Source organism: Pseudorasbora parva, chromosome 7, assembly GCF_024679245.1.
Source record: "Pseudorasbora parva isolate DD20220531a chromosome 7, ASM2467924v1, whole genome shotgun sequence".
NCBI classification, from domain to species: domain Eukaryota; kingdom Metazoa; phylum Chordata; class Actinopteri; order Cypriniformes; family Gobionidae; genus Pseudorasbora; species Pseudorasbora parva.
The window spans coordinates 27,670,260-27,683,107 of NC_090178.1; the positions used below are offsets into that span (position 1 = coordinate 27,670,260).

General features: G+C 37.3%; 1 protein-coding gene across 1 annotated transcript in view; it reads right to left on the minus strand.

Annotated features, from left to right (window-relative positions):
• LOC137083924 (uncharacterized) overlaps positions 1 to 12,799 on the minus strand; it is a 32,423-nt gene extending 19,624 nt beyond the window's left edge. The window contains exons 1-3 of the mRNA XM_067449861.1: positions 12,742 to 12,799; positions 10,577 to 10,689; positions 10,329 to 10,482 (exon numbers count right to left, since the gene is read on the minus strand). Of these exons, the coding sequence (XP_067305962.1) occupies positions 10,329 to 10,482; positions 10,577 to 10,689; positions 12,742 to 12,799 (325 nt within the window). The remainder of the gene's footprint in view (positions 1 to 10,328; positions 10,483 to 10,576; positions 10,690 to 12,741) is intronic.
• Between the last annotated feature and the right edge of the window lie 49 nt (positions 12,800 to 12,848).

Consider the following 12,848-nt stretch of genomic DNA (forward strand, 5'->3'; position numbering starts at 1 on the left):
ACATCAGGGGCCTGTACCATGATGGTAGTTTAACAAACTCAGGGTTAAAGGATTAGTTTCGAGTTGACAAAACCAAACCATTGTATTAAGGCTTTGTTGGTCCCATGATGCTGATCATCAGCTTTCTTTGTCAACTCAGGCTTTGATCCTGACTTCAGGAGTTTAGCTGTGACATCAGCAGTGAACAGCCAATCACACGCTGTGGAACTGAGATTCACTTCTCGCGAGACAATCAGTGAGATTAATTTCTCTCTTCTGCAGAATATTGCATGATTGAAAAATATTAAGAATAAAAAATAAAAAAAATACACAGCAAGAAGAAAAGCTGTTTATGAAAGAGGACAACTTTAAGAAAAAATTGTATACGTCAATGCAAGTAAAAGTTATGAAGTTAGTTTAGTTGATATAGAGAAAATAAAACATTTAAGCTCAGTGAGCATCTTTTTTTTATAGGCTATTTTTATTTATTGATTTTAAAACTTTGTCCATATGACTTTATGCAGGTGATGTTATTTATATGACTTATGTATTAATTTTAACAAAGTGCCTATTAATGATTGATTAACTAAAATGATAAATGTGTAATTGATTTAAGGTATAATAATTACATAAATTATAAGTAAATCATTCAAAATTAATATTATTATAAATAAGCATTGTTAAAAGCAAGACGCTTTAGTCTTTAAAACCATTTGCTATGTAATGACCTTTAATTTGGAGCAGAAACAGGGGGAGTGGCTTTACTGCATCAGAGGTGTGTCACTTTTCTCACAGCTGATTGGCCCAATTTCAGTTTGAGATCTCTAATCCAGAACATAACCTGCCCTGGAGCAGGTTAGCCGTGGAGCATAAGTTACTATGGCGATGAACACAGCTAAAAGCCAAACCACTTTAATGGTACCTAAAACCCAGGATTGGCACAAACTAAGCTTAAACAAATCAGGCTAGCCAGCTAAACCAGCTTCATGGTACAGGCCCCTGCTCTATTGTTGCGTTCTCTCACAGGTCTCTTTCTGCGTTAGCTTGTACAACCCTGGACCTGGTCTCCAGGAACTGCAAAACATGACAGTAATTTAACCACTAAAACACAGACTGTTTACATGTGCAACAATAATGCAACTATGTATTCTAAGAGTACGGTCTTAATCGCAGGAAGGTGCTCACATGACATGAGCAGAACTCTTCACTCCAGTTTACATGCAATTTGCATTATTCACTAATGAGTATGGTTATGTCACACTCAGATTTGATCAAAGTTTTGGGTTTAATGTATAAGTTTAATTACAATATTGACAAAATCATATCTCCTAAAGAGAAAATAAATGCTTAGCAAGTTTCTTAACTTACCCTTCACTTTCTTTGACGGTTCTTTGCCATGTTCTTCATAGTGTGTCTTTTTTTGGGCGTTTTCAGGCTGAGCTAAAGACTACTTCCTCCGTGGTGTCTCAATATGTCTTGCAACCTGCTAAATAAATCATGAATAATTGTAATACCAATAAAAGTAAGCAAAACAAAGCACATGGTAAATATGAATATAAAATGACTTTAAAAAATAATACAATCTTTAAGATTACCTTTTACCATAGACAGTAAAAGAAATGGACGGAGGGATCCCATTGCCTTCTACGGTGTTAAGTGATGTCAGTATAGGAGCACTCACTTCCTGATGGCTGAGCGAACTGCGCAGGCTCAGACTGAGCTTGACGACGTAGATGTGACGTGAGCCTCCTGTCTGACAGCTGTGAGTCTTCTAGTAGATGTGGAAAGCGAAAGCTGAATCACGTTGTTTAAATATTTTCTCCCGTTGCTTTTGGCTCACTATGGGCTTCTCCCCATTCTTCCCCCTTGACTTTATCAGACTAGTCTCCAGGACATGTCTCCACGTCCCCCCGACTGTCTCATAGACAGCAAAAGATTGCCTACGAGCGTCTCCTCAGGTCTATACGGTAATTTCTCAACTGTGCGACAGGGTCGCGTTGGTTATGACGCAATCGTTAGCCTATTTTTACAAAAACAGCTTCTGCGGGGCGATAGTGTAAGATACAAGGTAATGGAGCCTTTTATACATTGTTGTGTTTCTTTAGAAATAAACAATGGACAAATGGAGTCTTTAAACGCCTCAGATGTAAAGTTATTCACTGTCAAAGTGACTCAAAAATGAATGGGAGTCAATGGGATGCTAACAGCAGGTGATGGCTTGGTTAGCAATGGCAGCCCCTAGGGGTGGAACGCTTTCCGAGCGCTAGATTACCCCCTTGCCTTTTACACATTCAGGGTCAACATCTGTAAAAGTTGTCCTTAATTCTTCAAAGGAAAATGGTCAAAGCGAGGTTGTGTGATGACTATTCTGGGGGGAAAAGTTGCAGTTATAATTAATGAAATTCAGTTTTGGCATTTCAAATCCACATGACGTTAGAAGTAGGTTAACCTAACATTTACAGTATAGAATAAGCAGTCTTACCCAGTTTGTGGATCGTATTTGTGTGGGCTGTTCTCTGAATTGGGTTTCACACAAAGGCACCTTACAGATTCCTGTAAAGTTTGAAATTAAAATGCGTTTAAACGGATTCACAATCTGCAAGAACCACAATATTTTCAAGTTTGAATAAGATGGCCATCAAAGTAACCGCTGGAGACAAAACACATAACGTTATTAGGCTAACGTTAATTGTAAGCCAACTTTGGTTTACAGGCACATTATATAACAATAACTGAACTTACCTCACGTTACGTGCCCTTTTAAATCTTTTCACAATGTTGTTAGGCTCTTCCTGTAAGTTAGTCCGTGCTGCTTATACTTTTGCTCGAGAGAATAAAGACGATGGAGAGCCTCTTGGAGAAGATCAGCCCGTTCATGCTGTGCAGATATTAAAGTAGTAACGTTAAGCTGACGAGATATAGCATTCTGGCCGGAGATCAGCTGCTTCATCAAGGCATTCACAGTAACTGGGCTTGAGCTTGAGGCTGCTTGTCCTCCTTTGTTCAGTGGAGTAGAAAAACTAAGGTTCCTTTTACTCTCCATATTAAATCTGTCGAAAATGATCGATTCCAAATCTCAACCAAACACCACAAAAAAACAACTATCCGTTCTCTGTACTTCCGGAAACAATGCGGAGGTTTCAACTTTCGCGCGCATGAAACAATACACTACTATTGGGTGCGCCTCCGTCCCCACCTTTATTGTGAGTGGTTGATTTCAAACCTCAAACGCCCCCTCTTTGGCGCGTGTTGTTTGCTTGCTAATCCCCACTCAAACCACGCCCTCGGTATGACGCGTCGCAGGTGTATCTTTAATTTGGTGAAAAAATATAATGCCGGACATAATTATCTATCAACATGGAAGGACAACCACCTGTTGATAATAATACGAGAAAGAGAGCTCGGCGGTTTTGCCACCACTGCAACGAGAATGTTTCACATGCATATTTTTATCTTCACAAAAAAAAGTTGTTTTTTCACAATGGAGCGATTACAGCTGAGACAAATCACAACACAGAGCTGGAAGTGAGTGCATGTGATGAACTTCATCCAGCCGAAATGAGACCTGTGGACTGGGATGATGCTGGTATTCATTTTGGTAAGTTACTGAACATTTTTTTTTTAATGTAAAACCAAATGACAAGTAAAATAAGATAGTGATCATCAGCATTTGGTTTATATATTTACTGATGTCGACTGATGTTTATGATCTGCTTTGGTTAGAGTTGAAACAATAGTGATTTGCTTGTTTTTTCCAGTATAGGCATAAGTCTTGTTAATACATTGTAACTTTTATTTATTACAAATTTGGTCATAGCTGTATTTGCTGAACATTTAAATCATGATGGGCCATTCATAACAATAACTAAAGATCTTTGGATAAACTATTACGAATGGTCCATTAACATTTCTATGGCCCATCATGACCTGTACACATGCTGTACTGTAAAGTGCATGATATGTGATTCTAAGGGATTTTAGTAAAAAGCTGATAACTTTAAGATAATGCTAGACAAATGCATAGCTCCAGCCAGTAATCAATTGGTGTTGTGATGTTTCACTGTTTAAACTAAATCTTTGTATTTAGCTTATGTAAATTTGTGTGTAGCTAAAATCGTTGTATTGTTCTTTAATTGTTACAGAGGACATTGGAGACCAAGAGCAAGTTGATTTCTGCATATTTGAAGAAACCAAGCATTTACATGAGAACCACGATTCGGCAGATCTTCTTGATTTATCCATCACTGAAGGCAAGGCTCCTTACATTTAAATTGATGCACACAGACAGATGTGTATTGTTACACTTCTATTAATTTTTTCTAAAAAAAAAAAACTCTAACAAATGTCTTTTTTTTTAAGAAGACCGCAATGAGCTGCTCAGGCTTTCCTTGGAGCTCAGTGAAACGTCTTCAGATGATGACAGTGACCATGAAGAGCAACACGTCTTTACAGATGGTCAGCACAGTGAACATTTGGATTTTAAAGATGACACACCTGAAGAAGTTAATGACAATAGAGACAGCTCTGCTTTATTACTTGTAAAGCTATTAGCAATAATGCTTTTAACCTGGCAAGCATTGTTCAACATTTCAGACAATGCCATCACTGCACTGCTGCTATGCCTCAGACAAATGATGGCTCATTGGAAATATTCTCAGTGTTGATTGGTGTCTCCTGGGTTTGCCACTGTGGCCTTTGGCTTACTCAGTTGGGGACACTAAATTTATGATCAACGGTATTCAACTAAATATACAAATAAAATAAATTAATTAGGTCTTATTTAATTCTATAAACTATAATATTGATCTGCCAACATTGTTGACCCTACAGCCAACTAAAATTTTGTTGCAATACCAGTACGACAACTTCACTGAATATGCTGTCTGTCCAAAAAGATGATAAGCTTCAATGGCAAGGAATATCTGTACCCCAAACTAACCTATTGTTACTAGAAAGTAACTCAGTCATTAGAGACCTTGGTAAAAAAAGACCTGGGTTTTTTAAAAAGAGAGGCGTGGAGAGAAATACAAATTCTTGGACGAACCAGTCCTCGACCCAAATGCAGAGCTGCGTGCTGGAGTCATTAAGAGATTTCTTATAATCAGTGTTAAAAACTAACACACGTACTATACGCCATGTTGTTGCAAAGGTTTCGTGGTTGCACCCTCATCCAGACAGATGTTTCTTTGGGAACCCTGTGGAGGTATGGGACACAGACTGATTGTGCAGCAGCGTTCCTACCTGTGGAACGTATTGCAGGGAGATGTGTACTAAGTACATACATTGTGCAGTTAAGTCAAACAAAAGAAAAGGTATCAGTCATGATTCCCATTCGCACAATGTTTGAGATTTAGCCCCATGCGATTTCCAACGACCTTCTTTTTATTCCTTTAATTTTATTTTGAGCATATCTGTTTTGTTTTTTTTTTGTGTGTTTTTAAAGCCATGTTTTCATTATTTCATATTAATGTACATTCCTTTTTATTAAATGTTATTAACTGCATTTTGTAAAACTTCACAATAAATGTGGGTTGTTCTAAAATGGTTGGTTAATTTTCCTTTATTTGTTCCATTCAATTCCTTAATTTTAATACTCTGTTTTTGTGACTATATGTTCGGGGTGTTTATTTTGTAGTGTTTTTATAAAAACTTTGATTAAGAGTCATAATTCTCAGTCCTGAAGTCCTCCCCTGCCACCCCTCCCTCTGAGAACATCCAGCACCTTAGTGTCATTAACATATGAAAGGCCTTCTTCACACCTAACAGTCACCAGTCCTAGCACCCAGCAGTGTTTCAGCTGTATATTTCCGTGAAATTTCACGGATGCCTGTATATGTCCGCATATGTGAGGTTTCCGGGTGTATCTTGAAATATACTGTTCCGTGTTACTCTGATCCGCTTTTTCCCACATACGTCCGGTAAACCTCAAATTACACAGGAGTTTACCATGCCCGGATAATCCCGTATTCCAGGGTTTTCATGCAGTGCAACGCTCCTGGAACGGACTGACGGACTGCATCCGCGTGCAGTGTGAACGCTGTCATCTGTTAACATGGGTACGGAAAAAAATACGCAACGCACACGCACTGCAGACGGAGTATGTGTGAAACGGGCGTTATACTCACATCCGTCCTTAATTAATACGCACACCTTTCGTGCAACGAAAGTGAAAGTAACCAAGTGGCATCCAGACTTTTCAGTTCTGCCACACACGATACGCCTCCTTCCGCAGTTTTTTTCCGGAAAAACTCGGTACAGCCTATCTTTCTTTATAAATATAATAAAACGAAATGAAGGATGCAATACTACTCTATAGGTACTCAAGATTGACATGAGATTAACTGAAACTCAGTGTTTTACCCCCCTTTAAGATATTTAGGTTAAGCTAATTTGGCTTGTCTACGATGAGGGGCTCGACAAAGCAGCTTCAACTCGAGCTGTGATACCCCCATCCCAGTGACTAAAGGATTATGTGGGGCAAGGTATATTATGAGGCGCCACGTAGGATTTAAATCAAACTTCGCTTATCAATACATACATAACACACGTGCATATACACCTATACATTACTCGCATATACATGTATAGCCTACTATTGGATGTTCAAAATACATATATGAAATACACGTGCACACTAATATGAAATCCATACCAATACATATAATGTTAATAATGAATGCATACACACTTGTGAATAACTTGCATATACATATAAACTTGACGCACACATAGACCTATAAATACTCGCATATACATATAAACTTCCATGCATATACACCTATAAACACTCGCATATACATATAAACTTCCATGCATATACACCTATAAACACTCGCATATACATATAAACTTTCATGCATATACACCTATAAACACTCGCATATACATATAAACTTTCATGCATATACACCTATAAACACTCGCATATACATATAAACTTCCATGCATATACACCTATAAACACTCGCATATACATATAAACTTCCATGCATATACACCTATAAATACTCGCATATACATATAAACTTCCATGCATATACACCTATAAATACTCGCATATACATATAAACTTTCATGCATATACATATAAACTTTCATGCATATACACCTATAAACACTCGCATATACATATAAACTTTCATGCATATACACCTATAAACACTCGCATATACATATAAACTTCCATGCATATACACCTATAAATACTCGCATATACATATAAACTTTCATGCATATACACCTATAAACACTCGCATATACATATAAACTTTCATGCATATACACCTATAAACACTCGCATATACATATAAACTTCCATGCATATACACCTATAAACACTCGCATATACATATAAACTTCCATGCATATACACCTATAAACACTCGCATATACATATAAACTTCCATGCATATACACCTATAAACACTCACACATACATATAAACTCGATGCGCGCATACACATCCATAAAACGCGCATACATACAAAATTAAACGTGGATGCATGCTTAAGTTGTGTATATATGTATATGCGAGTGATTTCATATGTGGATGTGCGAGTGATTTCATATGTGGTTGTGCGTGAACTTTTCAGTGCAAACGGAAGTCATTTCAGTGCAAACGGAAGTCATTTCAGTGTAAACGGAAGTCAGTTCAGTGTAAAAGGAAGTCATTTCAGTGTAAAAGGAAGTCATTTGTGTGTACACGGAAGTAACCTGCCTATATTTACGGCATTTACAACTTTGCAATCATGGAGAGGGATCGTGCTACAACTGAAGCAATAGAATTTTGCGAAACGTGCTTACTTGGCGGTCCGTGTACCTTCAGATAATTTGTTTTTTCCTTTTTGTCTTCCAAACGGAAAAACTAAGAAAGCATTCCTTTATCATATATTCAACCCTCCCTATGAGAATAAATAAACAAACCTTGAGTCGTTTTTCCCCCTCATATTTTTATTTTTGTTTTAATCACACTCTGTTCTAATCCGCCAAATGGAAAAAAATAAATAAATAAATGGATAAACAGCTTGAATATTCGATCTCAACATGGGCGGGAACAAAACGCCCCTTTCCGCTGATTGGTCAACCAAAGATCAAGCCGCGCCTTCAGTTCTCCGCGCATTGCGCAACAGAATATATCCTTGTACAGATTATTAACAGAGTTTAGTGCAACTACATTTAATCTTGTTTTCATCAAACAGCCAGACTAATAAAAGAGAGAATGTTGCAGTGAAGTGATCAGCAGTCCAATAAAAACAATGCTTTATTTTTTTCTGCCAGCTAAATTTCTAAAGCAAACCAGATCATTGTGCGACTCGCAACATAAGGCGCACAGAGTAAGCTAGTTAATTCGTGAATGAATCCGAGTCTTTGAACAAATCGGTTGAGTGACTCACCAGCCATACAGCCTTTGTTTTATTGAATGAATCATCGGTTCGAGCGAATCAACTGAACAAAATGACTACCTACTACCACCTACTGGCAATATTTAATATTTGTTTCATCTTGTAATTCTATTTCATATTTCTGTATTAAGCATTTTGTATAAAACATAAAACTAATGTCATTGCATTAGGTTATATATTTGCTCTCCTGTGTGAATGTACAGAACTCTCTCAGCATTAAATTGTGCAAATACATCTATAAGCAACTTCAGATGCTGCATTGCCACCTTTGCAGCGCAGGAGATTGGGCTGAAACAATATAGTTTCAAACTCTAACTGTATTGAATAAATTTAAGATTTTAAATTAAAAGATGGCATGCCTATATTTAATAAGATATAGCTATTTTAAAAAGGTAGCCTTGTTTGACTAATTAATATATGACGCTAATTGGTGGCAATAAATATCGAAATATATATTCATCTCTGGCTTTATTTTTCAATGTGTTAATTCATAGTTTCTAAAACATGTAAATGAACGGCAAGAGCGGATTAAACATTTCTGTTTCTGTTCTGCTTTCAGTTAAAAAGATCATTTAAGCGTCTTGAGTTAATGATTTTTACAACGAAAGTGATTCAATCAAGAACTTTAATAGCTCGATAAACTTTATCTTAGAGCTGTTGGTAAAGCCAAAAAAACTATGTCTATTAATTTTTATATTATCTGTAAAGCTGCTTTGAAATAATCTGTATTGTAAGAAGCGCTAGGCCTATAAATGAAGATTGCGCGGAGCGGAGTTCTGGAGATAAGAATGGCACGGCTTGATCTTTGGTTGACCAATCAGAGGAAAGGGGCGTTTTGTGCCCGCCCATTTTGAGATCGAACTAAAGCATGCATCCACATTTTATTTTGTATGTATGCGCGAGTGTTTTATGGATGTGTACGCGGGCATCGAGTTTATATGTATGTGCGAGTGAGTATAGGTGTGTCTGCGTGCAGGAAGTTTATATGTATATGTGAGTGTTTATAGGTGTATATGCATGAAAGTTTATATGTATATGTGAGTGTTTATAGGTGTATATGCATGAAAGTTTATATGTATATGCGAGTATTTATAGGTGTATATGCATGAAAGTTTATATGTATATGCGAGTGTTTATAGGTGTATATGCATGAAAGTTTATATGCGAGTGTTTATAGGTGTATATGCATGAAAGTTTATATGTATATGCGAGTGTTTATAGGTGTATATGCATGAAAGTTTATATGTATATGCGAGTGTTTATAGGTGTATATGCATGAAAGTTTATATGTATATGCGAGTGTTTATAGGTGTATATGCGAGTGTTTATAGGTGTATATGCATGAAAGTTTATATGTATATGCGAGTGTTTATAGGTGTATATGCATGAAAGTTTATATGTATGTATGAGTTTTTATAGGTGTATATGCATGGAAGTTTATATGTATATGCGAGTGTTTATAGGTGTATATGCATGAAAGTTTATTTGTATATGCGAGTGTTTATAGGTGTATATGCATGGAAGTTTATATGTATATGCAAGTAATTCACAAGTGTGTATGCATTCATTACTAGCAATATATGTATTAATATGGATTTCATATTAGTGTGCACGTGTATTTTTAACATCCAATAGTATACATGTATATGCGAGTAATGTATAGGTGTATATGCACGTGTGTTAAGTATGTATTGATAAGCGAAGTTTGATTTAATTCCTACATGGCGCCTCATAGTATCTAGTTTGGAAACATCTGACACTAAGGAGAGGTAAGCAGCTGTTTATACTCTGGCTGTTGATGTAAGATTAGATGGCCTCGCTCCTCCCTAAATTATGTTTAGATCTTCTCTAAAAATGACAATACTTATACTAACAGGCAAATGTTCAAGACCTTCTACTTAAAACAACTTCTTTAAATTGAGTACATTTAAATGAACTGTCACATACCTTCTAACACTGTCAGAGTGGTTTGTCCTTTATAACTGCCGCTAGGGAAGGTTGTGTAGTCACACCTGTTAACTACCTGATCACTGATCCTCACATCTCTGATGAGGACGGAGGCGTCATAGTTCAGAGGAGAACTCTTAATAAAGCTGACTGTCTTTCAGAAATGTGTCATGCAGATAAAGGCCATGGTTCATATTAAAGATCAGGATTTCATATGTGTTGGATTGATTTTGCCATGTCCACTGTACTTGTGAAATGTTGTCCTTTGCGCTTCCATGGATGTATTGGCACAACAGTGTGACATCATGATTCTGGTATACAGTGACCTCAAGTTGGGTTAAAACTTTCTGTCCATGAAGTACTGGAGAGGGAGAGGGAGAGGGAGAGAGAGAGGGGGAGAGAGAGGGGGAGAGAGAGAGGGAGAGGGAGAGAGAGAGAGAGAGAGAGAGAGAGAGAGAGAGAGAGAGAGAGAGAGAGAGAGAGAGAGAGAGAGAGAGAGAGAGAGAGGCTTTTGATCATATGAAATATTATTATTATGTATGTTTGCTCATTTTAAGGAAGTTTTATTTATAAGATTGGTCTGTCTACACAGGAAATGTCTCAAGTCAGCATGACAGGAACAGCTTACCATAAAATAAAAAAAATTAAAAACTGAAAAATGTTCCGAAAAAATTTAGCAGAATCAGCTTTCATTATACTGTACACGTCTAATTTGCATTTATCATCAACAATAACTTTACAATAACAATACATTTATTTTATTAAGTGTTTATATAAGATTAGAGTTTCTGTGGAATGTAAAAAAAGAGTCATAAACTCATAAAAAACCCTCAACCAAATCATACATGTTTATTGATTCTTAAATACAAAAGGATATTAAAGGGGGGGTGAAATGCTGTTTCATGCATACTGAGCTTTTTACACCTTTAAAGACTTGGATTCCCATCCTAAACATAGACAAAGTTTCAAAAACTAATGTTGGACGTTGGATGGAGTATTTCTGTGTTAAAAATACTCCTTCCGGTTTCTCACAAGTTTCGGCGAGTTTTTTTCGAGTATGGGTCTACTTGACGTTAAATAGATCGGAAGGTCCTTGTATGGGCTGTACGGGCTCTTCTCCCGGTAGGGTGCGCGCGCGTGACTAGAGGGAGAGAGAGGAAATGCACGCTGTAAACAGTCTCTCAGGTGCAGATCCAGTCGTCCGTGAACACTTATGTGGCGCCGCGCTCCACTTTATTCCTATGGGTGACGTCGAGCGACTTCAACGCTTCAGCACAGCATTCCGGGAAGGCAGCGCTGCATTTGAACCGATTTGAACGCAGAAATGACGGGAAGATTCAAGGCATCGCTTCAGTCGCGTCGCAAAGTGGATTCCACGGTCACTGCTGTCACAGGACTTCACCAAATCATACCAAAGAAGTGTGTTTTTGACAGAGCGGTCCCAGCGATAAAGGTTCGGTCCTTGGAAGCAGCCGGTGAGTAAATCAACATCAAATGTCTCTGCTATTGGCTACCGTCGCATGAGTAAACATCAGTAAACGATACGGTCGCGTGCTTCGTCATTCAATTGCGCTAACGGTTACTCCATTGTTGTTCTGTTACACTGACTCTGACGTGCAAAACCGTTTTGCTTGCTACCTCTAAGGTCTAACGTTAGTCACATACAATAGTCCATAAACCAAATCATGTCCTCATAAACTGCGCGTAAAGACACACAAAGGCCCCTAAATACAGTACATACCACAGAGACGGACATCCTGATGTTGCCGTTTCTCCTGTTCAATTTATTTCAGCCTCAGATTTGATTGTGGATCATTATCTATATTAGCTGAGATAGATGGGTTTCTCCACGCTTGAGGACGTCACCGCTTTGCGTGCTTGTCATTCTTTAGCTCCGCCCACACGATACGCCTCCAGGCGCTCGTTTTTTTCCGGAAAGACTCGGTACAGCCCATATTTCTTTTATAAATATGATAAAACTAAAGACTTTTCGGAGATATGAAGGATGCAATACTACTCTATAGGTACTCAAGATTGACATGAGATTGACTGAAACTGAGTGTTTCACCCCCCCTTTAAGTGATCTTGACAAATGCATTTAAAATGATGACTTTCAGATCAGTGGGAGGAGAGATATTCAGAGTAAATAAAGCAGGGAAAGAAAAAAGAAAAGAAAAAAGATTATTGATTAGTGATTTTAAAGACAGATTCTGCAAATATACTGAGAGGTAAAATCATTCCACAAAAGATTTTTACCATATAGTTATTCATTTAAGTTATTACTACTACACTGCATTTGTATCCGAGAAAACAAAAATGTATATTTTTGCTCACTGCAAAAAACGTTCGGCATATCATATAATTCTGTTTAAACAAACAAACAAAAATAACAGTGAATACATTAGTGACTTACCTGTAAACACAGTGGTAGAAGACAGCAGGAAAGGAATAAACACATTATGTAAGTCCATCATAAGCTTTCATTTCTAAAGAAATTATGCACCTTATGTTAACCCATTT